At 42.5% G+C, this 23,445-nt stretch overlaps 3 protein-coding genes across 7 annotated transcripts in view; 2 read left to right on the top strand and 1 right to left on the bottom strand.

Moving 5' to 3' along the window:
• The first annotated feature begins 462 nt into the window (after positions 1–462).
• On the top strand, positions 463–11,459 carry ARF4 (ADP ribosylation factor 4). Its single transcript, XM_039558984.1, has 6 exons — positions 463–751; positions 6,781–6,861; positions 7,353–7,462; positions 8,597–8,668; positions 9,182–9,307; positions 10,184–11,459. Exons 1-6 carry the CDS (start codon positions 685–687, stop codon positions 10,268–10,270), a joined length of 543 nt encoding a protein of 180 aa, XP_039414918.1. The 5' UTR covers positions 463–684; the 3' UTR covers positions 10,271–11,459.
• A 4,096-nt stretch (positions 11,460–15,555) lies between these two features.
• On the bottom strand, positions 15,556–21,497 carry PDE12 (phosphodiesterase 12). Its single transcript, XM_010390362.4, has 3 exons — positions 20,235–21,497; positions 19,114–19,192; positions 15,556–18,373 (listed from the first exon to the last, which is right to left on the bottom strand). Exons 1-3 carry the CDS (start codon positions 21,471–21,473, stop codon positions 17,931–17,933), a joined length of 1,761 nt encoding a protein of 586 aa, XP_010388664.2. The 5' UTR covers positions 21,474–21,497; the 3' UTR covers positions 15,556–17,930.
• A 172-nt stretch (positions 21,498–21,669) lies between these two features.
• Positions 21,670–23,445, top strand: part of DNAH12 (dynein axonemal heavy chain 12) — a 59,553-nt gene continuing 57,777 nt past the window's right edge. For 2 of the 5 annotated variants that reach the window (XM_039559196.1, XM_039559194.1), the window contains exons 1-3: positions 21,671–22,109; positions 22,218–22,319; positions 23,025–23,226. In XM_039559196.1, the coding sequence (XP_039415130.1) occupies positions 23,063–23,226 (164 nt within the window). In that variant the 5' untranslated portion in view covers positions 21,671–22,109; positions 22,218–22,319; positions 23,025–23,062. Of the gene's footprint in view, positions 22,110–22,217; positions 22,320–23,024; positions 23,227–23,445 lie in introns of those variants that run through there. The other 3 variants (XM_039559197.1, XM_039559195.1, XM_039559198.1) reach the window with 3 other exon arrangements.

Here is a 23,445-nt window from a genome sequence, read left to right as displayed (position 1 = left end):
TACAAATAATAATAGTATAGTAGTAGTAACATATCACAGTGCTGCCTTTTGTTGGTTTGTTTTGGTTTGCTTTTTAGGGGGGGAGGCTGGGCTTGTTTGATTTTTTTAAATTTTTTTTTTTTTTTTTTTTGTCCCTGTCGCTATTGGGGTGCATTTGGAGGCGCCTTTGGAGGCTCTCCGAGGATTGTTTTCACCAGTCTCTCGCTGCGGGCTGGGAGCGCAGCGTTACCGGGGCTGCCCCGTGTCCCGGCGGCCGAGGCGGGGTCCGCCGCACCCAGCGTGCCCTGCGCGACCCGGAAGCTGAGCTGGGCGGGTGGGTGCGCCCGCCTACATCCCCCGTCGTACCCCGCGGCGCCGGCAAATGCGCGCGGGGCTCAGGGCGGCGCGGTGCCTGCCGGGAGCTGTAGTCCCCGCCTCGCCGGGGCCGTGTGGCGGAGGGCGGTGCCGCGGCCGGGGGATGTGGCGAGCGTGACGTGATCGTGTCCGCGTTGGAGCCGGGGCGGCCGCGGTGAGCGTGACGTGGCAGAGACCGAGCGAGATCCCCGGTCACAGAGCACCCGCCGCCGCCGCCGGGCTCCCCTCGCGCGCGGAGGGATCTGTGCGTGCACACCGGCCGGGCCGCGCTCCCTCCCGCCCTCCTTCCCTCAGCGCTCCCCGCCGCCGCCCAGCGCCGCCGGAGCCGCCATGGGCCTCACCATCTCCTCGCTCTTCTCGCGCCTCTTCGGCAAGAAGCAGATGCGCATCCTCATGGGTGAGGGACACCGCAGTGCCCGGACCGGCCGGGGCCGCGCAGCCGAATCTCGCCGGACGGGGGAGGGGAGGCCGCGGGTCAAAGCGGGGGAGTCGCCCGGTCCCGGGCTGCGGGGCGCGGACACCGCGCTGTGCCCGTCCCATGGGCTGGGGGGGCGTTGGGAGAGCGGCGGGGACGGAAGGGTGAGCGGATCGGGCTGTATTTGCCCTTCCTTTTCTCCCGCCGTGTTCCCGTTCCCCTCCTTGCCTCGCCCGCCGCCCTCTGGTCCCGCCGTGCACGGCGAGGCCGAGCCCCGCTCCCGCACCTGCGCCGGGCCGCGCGCGGAACAAAGATGGAATTGCGGCCGGGCAGGGCCGGGTGTCCCCGGGCGAGGGGCCGAGCGAGCCCCGCGCCCCGGCCGTGCCCTCCTGCCCCGGCACTGCGGCTCTGCGAGCAGGATGTGACAAAGCCTGGTGTGTGCAGCACCAGGGGCGTAAGAACTGCCGTATAATGGCCGATTTTCGGCAGCTGTAGGGAGCTGTACTGTCTGTATCCTGACTCTTGTGAAAGGGCGTTTCGGTATAGCCTCTGTGGGCATTAGTTCTGTGCCTCGTGTACAAACCCGTAAAACCTTTTAGCTGCTCTTGCAGTACTTGCTTAGTTTTACTGTCTCCCCATAATGATTTACTTTGAATATCCATTTATTTTGAAATTATCTGTTCCCTTGACACGGGCTGAGTAGGAGTTGGAGCCAGTGGCTCTTGAAGATTCTCACTTTCAGATTATAGTTCAAAAGGTCAAAGCCAGCACGTACTGCATCGGTATTTCCTCCTCCGCTTTGAGTTCTTCCCTGCCTTCTTCCACCCACCTACCCACCCCTGCAAGCTTTATGTACAAACAGTTCTTAGCCTCTAAATTTTTCTCAAATTCTGTTACCAAAGTGAATGGAATTTAGTCCATGGCCATTGACTGAAGTAGCTTGTTGTAAGGAACTATATAAAGTGCTCATTTGGATATAGCCAGCAATGGGAGTGGGTTCTAACTGAAACTTCCTGGCACACACCCATCCCCAATGCTGCTCGGATATGCACAGCAGACACAGCAGTGCAGCTTTTTTTATTTATAATCTTTCAGGTTCTCCATATATTTTGTGATGGCAAAGTTTGTTATTGCATACCCAGTAATTTTTGTTGTACCTTATCTGTTTGAAATTAGAGACTCTCATCCATTTCAAAATAATTCCAGTAATTTTAGTCTTCAAGGCTATTTAGTTCATGTGTTGGTTTCAAGGAGGTAATTTGATTGTCTCCCTAACAGCCAGACTCTTCATATGTCTCTTAATGAACGAAGTGAAGTCTTCGAGTGATCTTGACTGTAGGATGAGACAGTCTCTGTGGTATTTGTAGTTCTCTTACATTCTGCAAAGTACTGAAAACAGGAAAGTGATGTCATACATATCAAAACCGCTTGCAAAGCTCTTCATTGGTAGGAAATTAGGTCAAATTTAGGTTAGAGATGGCTTTGGAAGGTGCACTTTCTAGCAGTTTGTTCAAATGAATTTATTTTTTTATTTCTTAAAATTTTTGATTTTAAGGCCTTATATTAAAATGCGGGGCTGGATCAGAGCATGGGACAGTACCATATTTGTTAGATAGTATAGGAGAGTAAAACTTGGGGTATGTTGTGATGAGAGTGTGTTACAGGACAAACTGGATGATTAGAAGCAGAATGTTACACTGGATGTGACATAATTTGTGTATACCTGTAAAACAAAAAATAATCTCTTTATAGCATTCTACATCATGTATCAGTACTTTGAGGAGAGACGTCTGAATGAAATTAATACTGGGATAGAATTAAAACTTTTCCTCAAGGTTATAATTTTTGGTGTATGGTTTGAGAATGGGCTGTACAAGGCCAAGCATTTAAGTTTCCATATGTAGAACACCAATTAAGAAATAACTTTATGAGGTAAAGTACTTAGGGGAAAAATATTATGTGAGTTGATAATGAACAGATGATTAATTTATATTTCTAACTCCCTTTTCACAGCTTTCTTTGGTTTCTGCAGAATTGAAGATAAATTAGAATTAATTTAGCTCCAAGAACAGACTTTGTGCTATTGAGTTCTGCAGAATTTGAGTATTTCTCATCAGGGACCATTACCAACAGCACTCACTTATCTGTTATGTTCTCAAACTCCATTTATGGTAATAGGTGGACATTTAATGTTATCCTGTTATGGAAATTTTGTTTTTTAAAAAATGCACTTGTACAATTATTTTTCAAAAACATTAAGTTACTGTTTGGAAGAAATGCTTGAAAAAAAGAGTCATGCATTTTCTTTATAAATAGGCATAACATGAGGGAAAAGAAAGAACTGTGGGATAGGGCTGAATGTCTGAAAGTCAGATTAGGCAGCTGGGGCATCAAGAGTAGAAACACTTGAGTCCTAACCCTGCATGCACCTGTCTGTGAAACTCTTCACTGATGGTCTTCTGTCCTTGGAAAAAAAAAGATACAAATTCATTGTGCACCTTCCAGTATCATAATTTAGTGTTCTGTATCTTGGTGTAGTTGTGCAAGTAACTGACATAGCAACTACTCAGGAGTTTCAAATACAAAGGTAATTATTAAATACATTGGGTGGAAAATGCCAGATTCTTTGGGAGTTGTGTCGCTGTACAGATCATAACCATTTAGCTGTTTTTTATTTGTGGGGGTGTTTTTTTAGACAACTGTTGGTTTGCATGCTGTTGGCATTCTATAGTTTTTATGAAGTTCTGTGCTGTGATAACAGAGGCAGCTTGATATTCAGCCACCAGTGATCAAAGAGGAAGTTGGTTAATGAAGGATGTGATGTGGTCAGGGATGATGTTCCCAGGGACAAGTGAACTAGAAGCTTGAGATTTAGAAACACAACTAACAGGCTGTAAATAAAACACTCTTTAAGAGGAGTAAAGGGCTTAGAAACACAGTGATTTTAGCAGCACATGAAAGCATTGTAGATATTTTTTTTCCAGCTAGAAGAAGAGGATGTTTGATTCAGTTTAAAGATAAATGGTTGCAAGTACAGGTCTGTGCTTCCCATCAGTCTTGGTGCTTTGCAGTACAACTGCTGAACGTTAACTCTTCATCGAGTCTCGTACACCTTGGTCTTGACACTGGTCAGTCAGGCAGTAGAATCAGTGAAAATATAGAATTGGAAATTTACTTTGTTTGGGGATTTAAGATGTGGCTTTTAATCTTGATGAAGTTTATGATGTGGCAGTAGCTCATAGATTTGAATTTAATGTTCCAGTTCAAATGTAAACATGTTTATTCTTGGATTACTAAAAAAAATAGTTACACTTCCTACCAGCTCAAAAGATTAAGTGTGATTTAGTGCTCTGAAATTTTTTAAAAGGGTGGTAAATTGCAAATTGGAGTAAGAAATATGAATGGATGCTTTGCTTTTCATGATTTGCTTCTTTAGACTTCATAGCATTTGCAGTTTGACCAAAAGAGGTGGTTTTTGCAAATAGGGTCACAGTGATTTGCATAAGGTCCTTCCCTCAGTTAAGCTTCTGCCTCAAGTGTGACGCCAGAAGAAAACATGTATCCATAACCCCATAGCTCAGCCTGCCTCAGTGCAAAGTCCAATGGCTTAATCAAGAGTTGTGGGTAAGAGTGGATTTAAGCAAAGTCTCTGGGCTTTGTGCTTACATAGGCACTGTAGCCTTCTGCCAGCACCACTGAGGTGTTGGTGGGTCATGGCACAAGGGTAGAGTGGGTAACTGGGGCAATATTTTTGTAATTTAGAAAGTAGTTTAAAATTCTTGACTAGTTTCTAATTTCTTAACTCTGAGTCATGTCTTCAAATGGATCTCAATACCCCGTGTACATTCTTTGAAATGAGATTAGCTTTTTTCTTTGTCTTTATCTCTGTTGTTAGTATAAACCTCAAATACGCTCTAACAGTTTGTGTAGACAGTGGCATCTTTCTTACATCGTTAATTTTAACAGATCTTGTCAGTGTTTGTTATATTGATAACAGAGTTATTTTTTTGGTGGGGAGCAATAAGAGGAGAATTTTGAGTAGTAGTTGTAACTAATTGGTGGTTCACTAAATTATGTTATGTTTAATTTACTGGAAAAAAACCCTATCATATCATGTATGGGCATTATATGTTCCTATCAAGATCTAGGCATCCTAACAAGTGCTTACTTGAGGCTGACCTGTGTGAAAATAGTGTTGGGTTTCAAGCATTGTGCTGTTACAAACATTGCCTTTCAGCATAGATGGAGTGTGTGAGGGTTCATAAGTTGGCTTAGAGCGTTTTGTAAGGTGACTTGACACTTCACTGGTGTGGGGAAAATTGTGGCATTTACAATTTTCATGACTTGCAAGTTCTTGTGTAACTTCTGCTGCACTGTGGCTTTTTTTTGTTCATGCTTGTGTGTGTTTCTGAAAGAAACCAACACTTAAACAACAGCAAACTTAAAACCCTTAAATTTCATTTTGAGTATTTGGGCAGTCAAGGAGCTTTGGTTTTGGTGGTAGATTCCCACCCCACCCCCTTTCCTTCATGCTGTCATGACATTAAGGATTAGAACAACTTTTTTTTTTTCTAACTTGCAATCACATTACCAAAGAAACTGCATTGGTATGTTTAATCCTGTGTGCACTATTAGAATATAGGACAATTATAGATAGGGTTTTTAAATTAGTTTGCTGCAACAGCAGTTTGTGCCTTGAGAAAGAGGAGGTTTTTCAAGAGTTTGGTTTCATTCTGAGTAAGTGGGTAATTTTGAATTCCATTTTTTTGGTGATTCTAAGGAAACAGTTGTATTATTAATAGGCAAGTCACCAAACCTCTTAAAGCTTAATATATTGCAGGTGCAGAGTAGGTAGTTAACTGAGAGCACTTAAGAATATGTATTATCCTTATAAAATGAGGATAGCATTTGGTTTCTTGCAAAAGAATTAATTCTTTTGATGGGGTATATTTTTGTTTGGACAAAATGTGATTGACTGTGTTAAGTTTCGCAGATAGACATTTTATGCTGTGGTGTTTAGTACCTGCTGTTTATGGAGGTGCTTGTGTGCTAGGTATTGGGTTCTAATTTGAAGAATTCTATTCTGAGTTACACTTATGTGTTCTAAAATGCGTCACAATAAGCAGTTTCACAAATAGTTTTGGAAAACTACAATGTATGCATACAGTGTTGGTGATATGTTTCCAAAAAGTCTTTTGGGCTTGATTTTATTTTATTTCTCAAGGATCACATATTTAATACCACATAGCTTATTTGGAAAAACATCAAGCTTAATTTTTGTTTTAGAAACAGAAGAGCAAATTTAAGTGCAGCAGATCTTGTGTAAAGACCAACAGTGGAGGCTCCTAATGGACGCATCCTAGTGCATCTCAATGTATAGACGCGATATCCTGAAGAGAAGTTACAGCCCTTGGGGTGTATGTGGAGGGATGATGAGAGATTCCTTATATACGTGGTTTCGTCAGTGCTAAAGAAATGTTTTAGCAAAGGGAGGAGAGACTGGAATAAGGAACACAGAAGTGTCTTTGATGGATAGTGCCAGCTTCAGTTGGTCCATGTGCCTGTGAAGCTGAACTTTGCAGAAGGTTGAGTAAGTGAGGCCTTCCTGAGCTTAGTGAAGTAACAAATGTGTGATCAGTTAGAAATTGTGTGCTGCTTGTAGATTACTGCTAGGCTTTTAAAATCTTCCTGATTTAGACAGAAGAAACTTCCAAAGTGAATGATAAAGCTTAATTAACACAAATACTAAGAAAGATGACTAGAAACTTGTGAATCCTTAGGTTGTGAATGGAAGTGTCTTACTGAGCTTGTTTTCTTCATGGCTTGTTCTCTCTCAGTGCTGGGTAGAGGAGGTGGGGAAAAACATAGTTTATCAGCAGTTAATTAAGAGTGTTTAAAAAGCTGTTTTTAGTAAAAAAACCCCTAGTACTCTGCATGTACAATGGCATGTTTTTAAATTAGCAGATTGTAGTTCAGTTTATGAACTAAATCAATTTTTCTCTTCCTTCTAGTTGGTTTGGATGCTGCTGGTAAGACAACCATTCTTTATAAACTGAAACTAGGAGAAATTGTCACCACAATTCCCACTATTGGTAAGATCACCAGTTCTTATATCTTTATTCTTGTTATTCTAAACCTGACAGGCTTCTGAAGGGTGCAGGGACTTCCTATCTTTGCTGTTAGAATAAGAATCAAGACAAACATGAACTGTCTGGTACTGCCATAACATAACTGTGTCAGACCAAAGAGACATCCTGACCAGAATCCGTTGTCTGACTCTGGCCAGTAGCAGATGCGCAGGAGGATAGGAACCGGATCAGTAGCACCTCTTCCCCCAAACGCCAGAAGCCTCACAGTTTGTGGCTGGAAGATTTGCTCAGCCACTTGGACTTGGATTTAAGTGATTATTATTTTTTCTCCCTTCAGTCAATTTTCTTCCTGATCCACCAATTCAATATTGAGAAGCCATTTTATACATACTTGGGAGAAGTGTAGCTTATGAAGTATCTATCTTTAACATGGTTAGAATTATGTTTTAACACCAGAACTAAATATTCTAATTACTAAACTCCTTCATTTTTAGGTTTTAATGTGGAGACGGTAGAATATAAAAACATTTGTTTCACAGTTTGGGATGTTGGTGGTCAAGATAAAATTAGACCTCTTTGGAGGCATTATTTCCAAAACACACAGGTAAGAGTTCTCAGATGGCAGTAGTTAAAGACCTGTTTTGTAAAGCCTCGTTGTGTTTTGTAGAGTATATATGGAAAGTTGTTTTCTTTCTTTCAGAAAGGCTCTGCACTAGAACCTGCAACTTCTGAGGGTACCCAGATTTTATTCTAGTTGAAGTTAGTTTACTCTAAGGGCTTCAAGCCTAGTTGTGAGTGTAGCCTCTCAAGGATCAAGTCCTTTAGGATTTACCAGTGTTCTGTAATGTGCCAGAGCAGCTGGTTTCTTGTGAGGAACTCTTAAAATATACGGCTTTTACTATGCTGTATCAGTGTCTTTAGTAAGCTGAGTGTCTAAAATACGATAAAAGATCTTGTTAACAGTTGATGAAAAAGTATCAGCTTCACCCTGATGTGACTAGAGTCAGTTTTTGGGACATAAATGTGATTCCTTTGGTTCACAAGTAATGACGTAAATTGCTTAGTAGTGTCAGAAAACTTTTGGACTGGGTTGGTTTGGAGTTTTTTTTGTGTTGAATATAGAATTGTTTCCATGATATTTGTGTGCAGCACAATGCATATGATTGGTGCAGAAAAATAGTGAGGTCTGGATTGACAAAAGGGACCTTGCACCATATTGTTGTGAATAGAGTAATACTTAATTTCAGTTCCTTATTACTGTCCTGTTACTGAATACTTCTAAAAGACACATCTCTTTCATTGAAGAGAATGATAAAAGTAAGGTTTTCAGACTGAAAGGTTAAGAGTAAATTGTGTAAGAAGGACACTTGAATAACAGAGATGCTATTCAAAATACTGTTTGGTACAAACTTTTTAAAACAAATTCAGACATTCCTTTAACAGTGTGGGTTTTTTCAGTGAAATATGAGAAGTTGAAGCACTTGTGATTTTCAATATGATGAGTGAAAGGGGAGGGGGGAAGAGTTCATTTTTGTAATTTTGCTGCATTTTTTTCATAACTTTATTTTGAAGTTGAGACTTAGGTAGTTGTTCAGACACACGTCATGCATTGTTTAAACAGAAATTTCTGTTAAATTTGTCCCCTCTCTTAGGTAAGCAATCACAATATTCAATATGAGTTTTAACATAGTGCTGCACATTTGCATTGGTTTTTTCAAATCTGCTAAACTTTCTACAGGGCCTCATTTTTGTGGTAGACAGCAATGACAGAGAGAGAATCCAGGAAGCAGCAGAAGAGCTGCAGAAAATGGTAAATATCAGTATCTTCTTGAAGTATTATTGTTAGACTGACTTTGTCCTATTTTTGGATGTTTGTCAGTTTCCCTAAGAGATTTAGGATTTAAAAGTTCTAGGGACTTTGTACAGTGCATATTGTATTCACGTGGTAATTCTGGGTCATGTAGTGCACAGAGTTGTAATTTCAACTCTGTAGAGAACTAATAATGTGTCAGAACCTTTCATTCATGAAACCTTGATAGATGCAGCAGAAAAAGAATTTGGGAAGAACAAATTGGTGCTAGAGAATGTTTCATCAGCAGGGTGCCCATAAATTTAAACTTTCTAAATTGAAAATTGTTTCCTTAATTGCAGGAGTTCTGTTGTATACTAGTTAAATTTCACTCAATACTTATTAGTGACTTCAGGAGCAAGAGTGAAGATGTTTACATCCCTTAAATCAGTATTTAGATTTTTTTAGTGTTTGTTGAAGTAACTGATATACTTAACTGAGGTAATTTAATAACATGCCTATATTTTCTGTTAGCTTCAGGAGGATGAGCTGCGAGATGCAGTGCTGCTTCTGTTTGCAAACAAACAGGATCTGCCAAATGCCATGGCAATCAGTGAAATGACAGATAAACTAGGTCTTCAGTCCCTGCGTAACAGAACTGTAAGTGCTAAACTTTCTGATTGCTGAACTCTTTTCTACTTCTATTTTATATCATAAACATGAATTTCCTCTAAGGGAAAGGGTAGTTTTCACCTCTTTCTGTAGAAAGATGCACATAACTGCTGCTAAACTTTATAACGCATAATTCAGGTCCTTGTTCAAAGTAAGTGATTTAGAAGTATAATCCAGTGTGTACAGCTGTTACAGGTGTTTCATTTTTTACCTTTTTCTGAAAACATACAAATACTCCAGTCAGTCACTGAAATACACGCATCCAGCATTTGACAAAAGAATGTGATGGGCTTTTCTGTTTTCACAATATTCTGGGAGAGCAAATGCATTCTGCATTCCCACTTCCAGGAGGAAATTAAGTAGCTTCTGAAGCGTTTGATTCCATCTGCTCAAGCTTTAGAGATGCAGGTTTGCTTCACATAAACCATCCCACCTTTTGTAGTCTCAGTGTTTGTATTGACACACAAAGATCCTGTCCATAGAAGCTGTTTCAGAGGTCCATTCATTTAGATAATTCCATGTCCACCTCCTGAAGAGCAGTCTTCCAGAGACAAGAAGTAGTTTTCAGCATGTAAACTAAATACAAGTTCTGTGGTGCCTTAAACTGTGTTGTAGCCTTTAGTAGGCCAACACTTGAGTTTCTGGATAATGTCTGAACCTCCTCTACCCTATATGTACTTCTCAAAACTTTAAAAAATACCATTTGTTCAATCTTGACCCTACTTACAGCACAAAACAGTACTGAAAGAACACTATTACAACACTAACACAGTTATAACAACACTAAAGAGTCTCACATACTGTCATAACTTAGCTTGCATTTTGTCAGTATTTAAGTTTAATTTTTGTGTTCTGCGTTAACAGTGGTATGTCCAGGCTACCTGTGCTACACAAGGAACTGGTCTGTATGAGGGACTTGACTGGCTGTCAAATGAACTCTCAAAACGCTAATTCCAACTGGATGACTCTTTCACCAGGGACATGTTTGATATAAGTGGTCTAGGCTTGTTACAACAAAATTAGTTTGCATCTTGGTTATTACAGTATCTGGAACTGATATTTGGGCAGGATATTACAGCGTTTCAACTTATTTCGTTGCCAATTATTGTTTACCGAGCTACATGTTGCAAAGATAGCAATATGCTTGGGTAAAAAATCTCCTTAACTTGGAAAAAGTGTATCTTCTGATTTTATTCCCCTTGTTAGCCTAAATGCCTGAGTATAGTTATTGTGACATCTTTAAGATCTGTTTTGAATACTCTTTGAGCCCCAATAAATTAATGTTTTAATTTTTTTTCTCCCTGCTACTCTTAGTTTACTGATGCCCTGTTTCATTCCTCAGACAGTCTGCTGATTTAAAAATGTAGCATTCCGTATGTATTTATTTCTCTCCCTTGCCAAAAAGATTTCCTAATACTGCTTGTTCCAAGCCAAGGAAATACTCTAAAACACTATACAAATCTACTGCACTGAGGAACATTTTATTAATCCTTGGGTTCTGTTAGCCCAACTTGCCTTTGTGTGAATTGGATTTGATGGGTAGAATAGTTCTGTGCTGGTTGCGAAGAGCTCATGTTGAGGTTGTTTTTAATATTCAGCAGATTGTCTTCCTTTATGTTGTATCTTTTTTTTTATGTTGCATGTTGCTTTTTGGTATCAGCCTGACTATTTTTGCCCAGTGTATAATAGTTCTGCTGAAGTTTTACTGTTTGTTGGTGAACATATCTTCATAAGGAAATTTTGGAAAATTCATCAAACTCAATGAATTAGTTTCTTCATAACCCACTTGGAATTATTCCTAATAAAATGATAAAATGTATAGTTCTGTGTATGCTCTTCTTGAGTCCTGAAATAGTTGAATGCAAATTATCACTTATTCTTTTTCCATATACTGAGCTTTCCTGCAGCTTGAATATGAACACCAGTCTCAGATTTTCACTTGTTTGGAGCTGTGTAGAGCAGGACACAGAAGGGAGGCAACCAAATTGTATACAGTGCAGTAGAGTAGCTGTCATCGGGGCTTACATAATTCTGTAATGTCTTTTGAAGTTGTAAACCTAAAATTCCTTTTAAGATGTCCAGATATGAAAATACTAACAGTTAAAAAATTGTAATAAAACAAATTCGAACTGCCTGAAAAGCATGCATGTCTGTTTCATAGTTGTATCTACATGTGAAAACCAATGTGGGTTCCAGTAGGAGAGTCACACGTTTTGTTGGTGGCTAGCTGGGAAGGTAACTTGAGTGCTTTTACAGGGATGTAGCAAATATTACAATAATGCTGATAATCGCCCCCCAAAATCTTCTCTATACAACTGCTACTGTCAGCTTTCATATTTCTGTCCCCTTACACCTCTGTAGTTCAAAAGGCATAAATTAACGTGTTTTGAGGCCACTATTAATGGGTAGTTTAGAATCTGTTTTTCTGTTGCCTGTCTGCTGTATCAAGGCAAATATTGCTCAACCCTCCAGCTAAAATATGCTGTTCTATTGATTGGATGTCTTCAGGAACTGAAAGCATGATTCTGTTGCAGTTTCAGGCTAAGTGCTCCTCATTTTCCACCCAGGTCTGGTTACCCTTGCTACAAGAAATCCTGGTGATGAGGTCCAGTAAACTCAAGCTAGTTTTGGTTCAGAACACCTTCCTGGGCAGCTTCTGCTGTAAGTGAGGTTTAAGTTCTTAGAAGGTACTGTTACTGTGAACACAGCTAAGCAGGGAACATTCCAGAGTTTTTGAATACAGTAATTAAGTGTCTTCAAATGTGTAACGGAAACCCAGGAGACAGTGTAAGGTGAGAAGGGTTTTGCCTGCACCTTTAATGAAATGCTGATTACTTATTAACCCAAGCTGATATACCCATGCATTTGATCAGTAGCTGTTGATGTGCATATTTCTAGCAATGCAGTTCCTTGAGTTAAACCTTAAAAGGTACACCTTATTCAGAAGAGACAGCTTGTGCCTAATGCAAGCTGGTTTTTGTAGTCCCAGTAGGTTAAAATGAAACAGTGCTTGTTACACAGTTAGAGGTAGTATTTAAATGAAACAGTAGATACTTAAATTAGGCCTATTACCATGAAGGAAACATTCTGCCTGGGAGACATTTAATTATTTAAATGAGTTAATATTCAAGTTTAGGTGAGCTCTGTTAAGCCACTATGCTTTTGAGTTGTAGCATGTGTATAAGTTCATATTTCAGAGTCACCATGTTTGGGTTTTGTATCAGTAGGTGTAATTCTGCTATAAAATGAATAATTTCTCAATGTCAGAAAGTAATTAAGATCTTCAGCCTCATTTAAGAGTGATAGAGTCTGCATGAGGGTTAAGGCTACAGCTTGCATGGAAATACAGTAAGACAAAGTTAATGTTGTATATCAGTAACAACATACAGTACAGCCCTTCTCGCCAGAGGAAGATGAAATTCCCTTGAGCATCCAATTTTTTCATGTCTGTTAAGAGTTTAGGTAGTAACATGGTTTGTCATTTCCCTATCAGAAGTCAAATACCTGAACTAAGCTGCTGTCCCAGAAGTTCAAAATCTTGAACAGGCATGAGACTGCTAAAAATGTGTTCCTCATTCACTGTAGTGACAGGAAATCGTGAGTTTCAGTAGCTGAAATTTCTCTTTGTAAACATCAGCTTCATATTCAAACAATGGGTAAGTTCTACTGCACTGGGGAATTAGTCAAGTAATATTTGTATATGGGAGGCTTTATTTCAGTGTGTCAGATGGCCAGCTTAACTATAGAGAGCAAAGTACTGAAGAATGAGTGGGTTTTCTTTTATTTGACCTTGGTGACAATTTATTTCTAGATTAAGTACATGCATGATTTTCATTTTTTTCATTGCTTACAGGAGTGGCCCATTTGTGTAAAGCACTGGTTTGGGTTTTGCTAGTAACAAAAATTCAGAGCCCAATTATTAGTCCCTTGTTAAGAAATCTTTCTAAAAAGGTTTGGACAAAGGCAGTTTGAGTGCAATATGATGAAACTTTGCACATCACTGTGTCCAAATAGTCTTTCCCACCCTTGTCAAGAATGGGGACTATAAGAAATTACATTCTGTATGCTGCTGTTGGATTTATGAATAAAGCAGACCTGCCAAAACTGAAATGTTTAAGGCCTTTCCTCTTACTGGAGGAGCTGGAAGATTTGAAGCTATTTTCTTTTTATGCCAAGAATGTGAGAAACGAGGCAGCTACACAGTTAGAGATGTTGAAAGCTCTGATGCCTTAGCACACTGGGTATTGTTCCCCTTGGGTTTTTCATACCATTTTTCTCCTCTCCTTTCTTCCTCCTTTTCTCAATCATATTTAGCATCATTGCTTGCTTTATCACGATACATGAAGGTACTTTACACAATGCTTGAATTATACCCTTCAAAAATAGCAATGACACAAGAGATGTGCAAGAATTCAAGTACTGTCACAGGAGGTTAAGAGACCCCTTTGTCTGGAATGGATATGGTCAGGGAAAAGAATAATAGGAGTTCCAAGTTGCCAGACCAGTCTGAGGGATCTGGCAGAACTTGGTTTATTTTGTGTGTATCAAATACACAGGTAAACATTTCTCAATACCCAGAGCCTAAAAACGAGCCAAGTCTGCTGCCTCCAGAAGGCCAGTGCTTCAGTTTCCTTAGTTCTGTCATGTTATTGTGAGTGATGAGTTTGTCCACAGCAGGATCCAGCGTGAGAAAAGAAACTTCTCCCTCCTTAGACAACAGCCAGGCAGGAAGCAGCATAGTCTCTCTTGAATTGAATGAATCAGAGATGGGAAATTCAAGTAGAAGGCAAAGAGATTTTCCTTTTTCCTTAATGGCTGGTCTGAGGAAGTAGAGTAATCAAAACAAACAAATTCCACACACACTTACAAAGAGGCAAAGAAAATCCTACCCCATCTTTTGTTGTGAAGGGCATGGACCATTCCCGTTGCTGGATGAGGAACAAATACAGGTGAGTTTAGGTTTATGAAATAAAATAGAGACAAGCTGAATGGGACTTCCACAAATGTGGGTTCTGGATGGGATTTAGAGAGGAAGAATTAATTGCTGGGCAAGGTCCAGAGATGTAGGAACAGCTAAGATGGGAGTTAAAATCACCATATGTGCAGTAGGAAGCACCATATGTTACCTCACACAGATGTAAATACAGCTTGGGAGCATGGGGCTTTGGGCCAAAGGTGTACTTAAGGGTTGTCTTTCACCCAAAAAACCCAGGTTTTTTGAACTGTGCCTCTCTTAATCTAAACCCTAGTGCTGCATTCTCATTCCAGACATGCTGACATGTTCCTGACAGGCTGCTATTGGCAGTCAGCATCTGCTGCTGCAGTTTCCTAATTAAAGGGAGGATACTGTGTCTGGAGATTCCCCACCACCAGCTCAGGGGGCTGAATTTCCTCCTAAATGTAGTAAAGGATTATCTGCTATGTGCAAGGGCCTGTTCCAGTGCCGTGTTTGTCCTCACCACTTGCTTCCTGCAGATTCCAGCTTCCCTGTGCGCTGCCTCTCCCTGCTCTGAAGGAGGAAAGAGGCAGCAGCCTGAGTGCCAGCACAGCGAGCAGGAGCGAGCTGCCGTTTCTTGGAAGGGAGGTAGAGCACCAGGCAAGTCTGTTCTCTAAACAGCTCCATCTTCTGGTTCCAGGGATAAGTTACAGATTTTTAATGTTTGGGTTTGGAAAAGACAAAGTAACCCAGGTGTAATGGATTGCTACTTAAAAATGAGGAAAGTAATGTTCTTTCCAGTTACAAGGGGAGCTCAAGTAGCCTATGTAATACAATCTCACTTCCAAACTTCACAATTGCAATCTTACTGTTCCAAGTGACTGAGACATTTTTCTTGCCAGCCTACAAGCCTGCATTACTCAGTGGAATTTGTTATTTTTCCCTCTCAATTTTTTTCAGAGCTGGCAATTTGTAGGCCTCTATATTTCTGACTCAGCTGTAATGCAGTCATTCTCAATGTTTTCCCTGGTCTTGATACTGAATTTTTCTCTGGAACAGATCTTCCAATTAATCTTTCTGCCCTTTAAGATGCCATATGCTTGCAAATTTTACATCTTTAGGTGAAAGTGTTCCCTCCTTTACTAAATTAGTAAAAACTATTTGCCCAGATGGGGGTTTACAGCCTCCATTCTGTTTGCAAGATTTTCTCCTCACACCTCTATCTTGAAGTTTAGTTGTGAATCACTGATACTTTTATTATCAACTTTGCGGTCTAGAAGAATACAGACATCAACTCATGCAAGACTGAATTACACTTTATTTTTAATTAGATTTAGAACAGTAACTGATCAAAGACCCCACCCAAATTATTTAGGGTCCAATTTTTCGGGAAGAATCCACTAGTGCAGTGATCTAACATCCTTCATTGCCACTTTTATTGCCACATTCCATTTTGCTTCCCTTTTGTATCCAAAGGTGCTTAGCTGAAGTGCTGACTTAACAAAACCAGAAATCTGAGGGTTTACATATAAGCCTGGCCAAGCTGTTGGAATAAATGAGGACCCTTTCATTGAGGTATTGTGTTATGTTTTGAGGTGGATCTGCTGGAGCAGGTTTTTGTCTTGCTTCAAGCTTGCATCACCTCTTTCTACCTCCAAGCCTGTATCTTGTTCTTTGGGCACAAATGGCTTTATGGTAAGTAAGTTCAGGACATAAAGACCCACTAAAATGTTAATAGAAACATGAGAACTAAAGACCCTGTATTTTTAACAGGATCATGTCCCTGTTTTAGTTTGGTGTGGCATGAGCAGGAACAAGGAGAGCAGGATCAGGTAAGAGAGTTTGGGATAAGAGAGAAGGTTAACTGCTTATATTGCTGAAAAAAAGCTACTTGCAGAGGACATTCACATGAGCTCTTTAGCAACACAGGCTTCTACAGACTCAGAGTAGTGGAATTTGTCCATTTCCCTTTATCTGTGTGCAGAGTTGGTAATAAAATAGGGGACAGTTCATGAGCTTTGTCTTCTCACATCATGCTGTTTGAAACACATTTGGAGATTTATGGGCCTGTATCTTTTTAACTTTGTATGATCTCTGAAGGTAAACCTGCCTTGAGGGCTTTGCTACTGCAGTTACCAGCATCATGTCAGATGCCCAGGCACTACAGTAGCAAAACACAATAGTAATTGTATTGGAAATAACAGAAAAGAGCAGATATTTACAAGCTTCTACAAAGCACCACCCTTCACAGCATAGCAAGTACTATGGCAAGAGACAGCACCAGCAAGCCTCAGAAATATCCCACTTGAAAGTGGCTGCCTGGTTTGAGTAGCATTTGAACAGTTGAGTGAGTCCCAGCTACAACTACAGTGCACCAGAATGCAGGGGAGGTGAGCAGGTGTGCAAGTAGAGTACACAGCTTTTATCAACCCAGGCACACTTGTTTTGCCATTAAAGACACCAGTAACTAGAAAAGAACCCCAAACAACTGACAACAGTGACAGACAATTGATAAAGGGAGTTTTATTAGGTGAAAGAGGAAGATCTAGTGAATGGTTTCCAAATGCTCTTTGTTTCCTGTGGACTAATGATGCAGGGCAAGAAGCTTGTTAAATGATTAAGCCCCCTCCAACACATTCAGTGAAGGTATGGATAAAATACACTTCCCCACATTCTACAAAATAGGGAAAACCAGGCTATTTATAGAAAGAAAAAGTGCACGTAAAAACACTTAAAAAGTCAGGTTGTCTTTGCACGAGAGGAACAAAATACAACCATTGTGATAAAGGTTTGCAAGTCACTTGTGTTTCTTTGTAAAGATTTAGGCACAGATAGCTAATGCACCACACTATTCTGTATCTCTCCCCACCTGAAAACAGATGATATTGATAAAAAGCTCCTTCCCATCCAAAGCTGGTTGTCCTAAATTCCAGTATTTCTCTTCTTACCGATGACTCAAACCAAAAGGAGCAGATGTTCAAAGTAGATGCTGTTTCTTCATGTAGTCCAGTTTCACCACGCATTAACATTATCCTCATTACCCATGTTACGTGGGCAGACAAATTCCTTCCAAATCAATTACAGCCTTGAATTTAACATGGTTGGCTATTGACAGTCTATTCACTGATAATTAAGAACATCTTTTCAGAAGTTGGTAGGTACAAGTACATTGTTCATGCAACTTACCAAAAGTTGGGCCATAGTAATGGTAAGTGAACAAGACAATTTCTGAACTTAAATTATCATTACATTAATTACAGTGAAGTTGAGTCAACTAGATCCATTTGGGTTTGGGTTCTGTGTTTGGTTCTGAATTAAGCAGGGTTCAATGTGTACACTGTCTTACAAATCAGATTAAATTCATATTTTTTAAATAAAATAATTATTAATCCTTTAAAAACACCACTAGAAAGGTATATGATAATCCAATTTTTAAAACCCTGTCTTAAGTATATTTTTTCCCATTACCATATAAAAAAGGAGGAAATTGTCATGCAAATATTCTGAGCAGTGTCATAATATTCAGTAGAGCCATTAAACACATGAACTCTTCATTAATCGTTTTGGCTTTCCTTTTAGTAGCATACAAGTCAGGGTCTAACCTTAGCTCCCCAGCAGTACATTAAATTAAATTTCTTGTTTGAAAACCTCCAAAAGCAGCACGCCAGAGCTGCTCTATTTCCACTTCAAGTCACATATTAGTGCTATATGATCAGAAGGATGTGAAACACTTGGCAAAGCCTGATGGGTTGTTATTTCTTCATGACTTGGCAATGGAATGACTTGTTCAACCTCTAGAGCATTTTTGTCAATGAAAATGTAGTCCAGACATCCATGAAACCCACCAACATAGTTTGTATAAGCAGGTTCTCCACAAGCACTTAGCAGTTTGAAAGGATGTCTTAGAGACATACTGCACCTTTCTTCCTCGCCATTTGAGACCCAGTCTTCATGATCTTCAGCAATGCCACCTCTGCTGATAAAACTGTAAGTTCCTGACGAAGGTGTGCTATTAAAATCTCCACAGAATATGACTGGGATATTGGGATACAAGTCACATGCTACATGCTTGATGTGAGACATGGCTACAGCAATTTGGATCAGACGGATGTTCCCACCTAAGGATATAAAAAAGTATTATTTCAAATAGTAATTTCAAAGTAATATTTCAAATAATGCAGAACAGCACTGGAGGTGCTCACTGGATTGCTCATTTAAGCATATATAGCTCTGAAACAGCAATCTTGCATTTTAGAATAGTTTTCACGGATTAAGAAGCCTTTAAAGTTTGTGACTGTGAAAGTTTTTGAGAGGCAGACAATTTTAACTTAAACTTGCACATGCAAGAACTCTGAAGTTTTAACACCCATACCCATAGTACAGCAGTTTTCCATTTCATGGCAACCATCCTAATAATATTCCAAAAAAGGCACAGAACCAAAAGAAAACTAATTGAGAAGAGAAGAACTCTTCTAACAGCTTCTGTAGCCCAGTCTGGTTGCCCTCGTGGCAGTACCCCAAGAGAGCTCTATGTTCAACAGGCCTGGGAAACCACAAGCACACACAAAGCTCTCTCTATTTTATGGTCTGCTTTTTGGGTGAATTGTGTGTAATGTGACTTGCCTTGCTTTCAGCTGCATTCTACTGAATCCCAGGCAGACTAGAAAATAAAAAATAAATATATAACCAGACCTAGGAGTCTGGCTTGATTTCATCTAGATAAGAAGTAAGGCAGGAAACCCTCAGTTCCAGAAGAAAAGGCTATAGCTGCAAAAGAATGGTGGGAAACCTGTTCTCCCAAAGAGCAAAAACCTTTCCAAACCCAGTTATCCTACATGTAGGAATGTGCCAAAATTACCTTTGGGATGCCAGTATAGGTGGGTATTTGCTACACATAGCTTCCTGGGAGGATCAGTTGTAGACTGAAGAACCGAAACCTTTAAGAGAAAAAGCAGTCTTTGTTAAAGTCTTAAATAGAGAGCTTATATATTTTAAAATGCACTAGTCAGCTTCTGCCTTTATGGCAATCCAGTTCAAAGAATCTGAAGCTCATAACAAACTCAATTTAGGAGCTGTGCTTTTCATTAATCATCTGTATAAGGTCTGGGTATCAGCCAAAATATTACCACTACATCCAGGTATTTCACAAACATTCTTTTGACTGTGTCTGGTTTGGCCGTATTTTTTCCTAAGACATAGTTCATGCTGTACCATTCTTAAATACGTTTATTTTCTATTCACCAGTTCTCTCTGCAATAGAACTGGAGCTAAATCTCAAATTTTTGGCAAGCAAATGTGGCATTCCATAATTGTTAAATTGAACATAAATTTGGAGGTGATTTTAGTTATCAAGGAAATCCTGTAAGTCGTACTCACTCCACAAGTAGGAAACTTTTACCAGTGTTTCTGCAATTCCTGACACAGCCTTCTATCTTACACACTTGTACTTGCACAACAGCTCTGTGGGCAGACCCACTGGCATTAGGAAGCGCACACACATGTCCAACCTTATTTGTCTCCCTACTGTCATTTCCTAAAGAGGCATTATAAAGCATACTCAACTTATTTAAAAGTGATTTATATGATTTAAGTTTCATAAAATACATTCTGATATATGAGAGTAAGTAGTGAAAAACTTGGCAGCCAAAGGAATCACTACCTGGCCCAGAATCTCAACAGCTGTCTTCATTTTAAAGCAAAATAATATTGCCTTTTTTAACCAAATTTTGGTAATTCCATATATCCAGTTCAGTATGGTCTCAACGTTTTGTTCTTGTTCCTAAGTTGCTCTTCCGCTGTATCCATTACCCCAGCTAACAGAGAACATAGTTCCATGTTTCAAATTGTTAATCCCCCACCTCCCTTCTTCTGCTTAAGGCTCAACAAAGCTGGCCCGGCTACACCTGACTGGAGATAGTGGGAGGAGGAGAAAAAAAAAAGAAAGAGGGAAAAGAGAAGAAGGCATGTCAAAGCTGGTACCTGAAGCACTGATGACCTCTGCAGCACCTTCTCCTGCACCACGGGGTACTTGGCCAGCTGCTCACACAGCTCCTTGTGCAGCGGCTCTGAGAGCAGGGCTTCGCTGAAAGTGATGTCGTGCTGGCTGAGGAGGCTGAACTTGTCCCTTCGATAGAAAGTGGCCAGGCCTTCGTGCTGCTTCTCCTTTATCCTGAACAGCCCTTCCAGTCCAAAAGCGTCTAGGGCCGGGGCCAAGCTGTCAACGAAGACAGATTTGTCCACCTCTTGCAAGCAGATAAGGTCGGCGCTGTAGCCCGCCAGCTCCTTCTTGAGCAGGTTCTGGCGGTAGTCGATCTCCAGGGCGTAGGGAGCGCAGTAGGGGTAAAGCACAGTGCGGGAGAATTCCGTCTGCGCGTAGGTGTCGGCCAGGATGTTGTAGGAGACGGCGCGGACGGAGCCGTGGCCGCAGACCTTCTTGGTGTAGAGGTGCCGGGCGTCGAAGGTGCAAGCGCCGGGCCCGGCCTCCACGGGGCCGCTGCTCTCCACCTCGCGCGCCGGCCCGTAGCGCTGCTCCCCGTCCCCGGGCGTACAGCGCAGCTTCAGCCGCAGCCCCACCAGCGCGTTGGACGGCGTGAACACGCGCTCGGCCGCCGCCGTCTCCACCCAGGCCTCCCCCGCCGCGTCCCCGCTGCCCGCGGGGCGCTGCTCGCGGAACCAGCGGAACAGGCAATGCTGCGGCGCGGCGAACTCGGCGCTCACCTTGGGGCACACGGGAAAGCCGGCGAGGAGAGAGCGCGGCAGGCGGAGCTCGGTGAGCGCGGGCGGGTTACGCTCCACGCGGTACCGCGCGTCCCCGATGTGCAGCACGGCGCCGTCCTGCCAGGCGGCCGCGTTCGGCACCTCCTCCGCCACTGCCGCGCCGTCGCGAGAGAAGAGCCGCACGGCCGGCACCGCGGCCTCGCCCTCCGCGCCGCCCTCCGCCCGCGCCTTCTTGCTCTTTTTGCTCGCCTTGCCGTGGCCCTTGGCGGCGTTGGTGGCGATGCGCGCCAGCGCCCGCCCCAGCGGCTCCGCCTGGTCGCGCTGCATGTGCCGGGCGCTGCCATCGGGCAGTACGAACCGCAGGCTTAGCTTCGGCTCGGACGGCACGCAGCGCACCACGGCGCGCTCCATGGCGGCGGGAGGGCGGCCGCCACTGCCGGGCGGGAGTACGGCGGGGGAGCCGCGGAGGCTCCGGAGGGCGGAGCGGAGCCGGCGCCACATGGACCCGGCGGCGCTGCGGCTTCCGCGGGGCGCGGCCGGAACCGCCGGACGGGGCGGGGCTGCGCCGTCACCGCGCGCGACGGGGGGCGGGGCCGCGCGGGAGGCGGGAAGGGGGCGGGCGCGCGCCGCTGGCCGTGAGGCAGCGCCTCCTCCCGATGCCCCGTGCCCCGCCCCGGGCTGTCCGCCCGCCCCGGGCTGTCCGCTCGCCCCGGTGCGCGCGCCCCTCTCCCGCCGTTAACCCGCCGGCACGGCCTGAGTCAGGCCGACCGGGGAGCCAGCGGGTTCTGTTCCCTCAGCAACGAAACCCCTTCTCCTCAGCGCAGCTTCCTGGCCAACAGGTGTCCGAGGCGTGGGCGGGTCTCCCTTATAACGTCCCGATGCTAACTGCCTATGGATAAATCCTTTAACGTCAAGGGTTTGGGTCTGTGTTCTGTTCGCGAGAAAACATTTCATGTCTGAGTTGAGACTTCACGCCGAATAGTCCCGAGCTGTGACAGCCGCGCTAGGAAAGTGCCCAGGACTTTGGAAAACACACATAAAATTCCGTCCCGCTGCTTCCGCAGCCTCTGCGCGTGGGGCTCTGCCCAAACAGACACAAAATTAGGGTTTTAAAGCCTCTTTGTCAAGTGTGGGCAGGTGAGTAGCAAATCCCTGGAGTTCCTTAAAATTTCCATTTATAGCTGTACAAAAAGCAGAAGCTTAGCAACAGCCACCTGATGCTTGAGGGTATTAAATTTTCTCAAGGATTGTTGCTGTGATCCGCTTGGTGCAGGCAGAGGCTGGAGCAGAGGGTCTTTCTGACTCGTTCGGGTTGTGCCAGTCCTGTGGCAGACCGGGACGGTCAAGGTAAGGTTTTTCCAAGTCTCTGCTTGTTTGTTTGTTTGGGGTTTTTTTGTTTGTTTGGTTGTTTTTTTTTTCTTTTCTTTTTTTTTTTTTTTTAATCGCGAGAGGCACTGATCTCGGCCAGGCAAAGCCCCGAGCCCGCCGCCCGGCTCCGGGCCAACCGCGCTGTTGTCCTGGGGGCGCCGGGAGAGGTGAGAGCGGCGGGGCTGAGGGAGCGCCGGGAAAAGACGGGAGAACGTCGTGGCTGTCCGTAGCTGAGCTTTGTGTCCTGTGGTGCATCCACCACCGCCCGATTTAGTGCGTTTTTAGGACATACCGCTGATGTAGGAGGTAGCTTTGGCTTTCTCTTCCCGTGTGGGAACCTGTTGAAATGCACTTGTGAGTTTGTGCATCATGTTTCCAGGGGAACCCGACCGTCTGTCTTTGGAATAGCCATTACTCAACCGCTTAAACCGCCATAGAAGGGTGGTTTTTTAGTTGAAGCTTAGCCCAGTCGCACAACACAAATTTGTTGGGCTTTCTTTCTTTCTTTCTTTGTACATGCACACTTTCCCTTGAACTTTGCAATTTTATAATATAAACTATTGTTCTCTTTTTTTGAAAGCTGAATTGTCATACCTAAACTGTGGAAATCCCCGAGGTGACCTCATTTTATGTCTTATGTACATTCAACTTAATATATGTCTCTGTTAAATTCCTTCTGGACAGGATTGTATTCTAGAATCTTGGTTTGGTTATGGTTTTAGATGGAGCACTCAGATGAAGCAACTTCCAATAAACGCACTTTGAGAACTTTGTTTCGTCCCGCTGCTTTACCTCCACCAGTCATATCTGAAACGTCACCATCACAGAAAAAACTATTCGCATACCACAGAGGCAAGGAGCAGCAAGAGGTGCTTAATCAGTTACTGTGAGTTTCATGTAATTCAAGACATGTTGAAATTCAAGTGAAAGAGACAATGCACATTTGACATTTGACAAATAATAATGGTGGTTTTTTAATGTAATTATAGTGAGATTTAGTGATCAAGGAGTTGGTAATGAAAAAAATAGGTTGGATTGATTAAAGTGTTAGCACTATTTTTAATATATTATTTGTAGTTTTTCTGTGCTTCTGATTCTGTGTTTT

The sequence above is a fragment of the Corvus cornix genome, chromosome 12 (assembly GCF_000738735.6).
Source record: "Corvus cornix cornix isolate S_Up_H32 chromosome 12, ASM73873v5, whole genome shotgun sequence".
NCBI lineage: Eukaryota > Metazoa > Chordata > Aves > Passeriformes > Corvidae > Corvus > Corvus cornix.
This window is presented reverse-complemented; position numbering and strand designations above follow the sequence as displayed.

Coding starts and splice junctions, on each gene's coding strand:
- ARF4 (XM_039558984.1), top strand. CDS start 685: ATGGGCCTCACCATCTCCTCGCTCTTCTCGCGCCTCTTCGGCAAGAAG. Junction 6,862..7,352: donor CACCACAATTCCCACTATTG/GTAAGATCACCA, acceptor CTTCATTTTTAG/GTTTTAATGTGGAGACGGTA. Junction 8,669..9,181: donor CAGAAGAGCTGCAGAAAATG/GTAAATATCAGT, acceptor ATTTTCTGTTAG/CTTCAGGAGGATGAGCTGCG.
- PDE12 (XM_010390362.4), bottom strand. CDS start 21,473: ATGTGGCGCCGGCTCCGCTCCGCCCTCCGGAGCCTCCGCGGCTCCCCC. Junction 19,193..20,234: donor AGAGGTCATCAGTGCTTCAG/GTACCAGCTTTG, acceptor TTTCTCTTAAAG/GTTTCGGTTCTTCAGTCTAC. Junction 18,374..19,113: donor CCTATACTGGCATCCCAAAG/GTAATTTTGGCA, acceptor TTATATCCTTAG/GTGGGAACATCCGTCTGATC.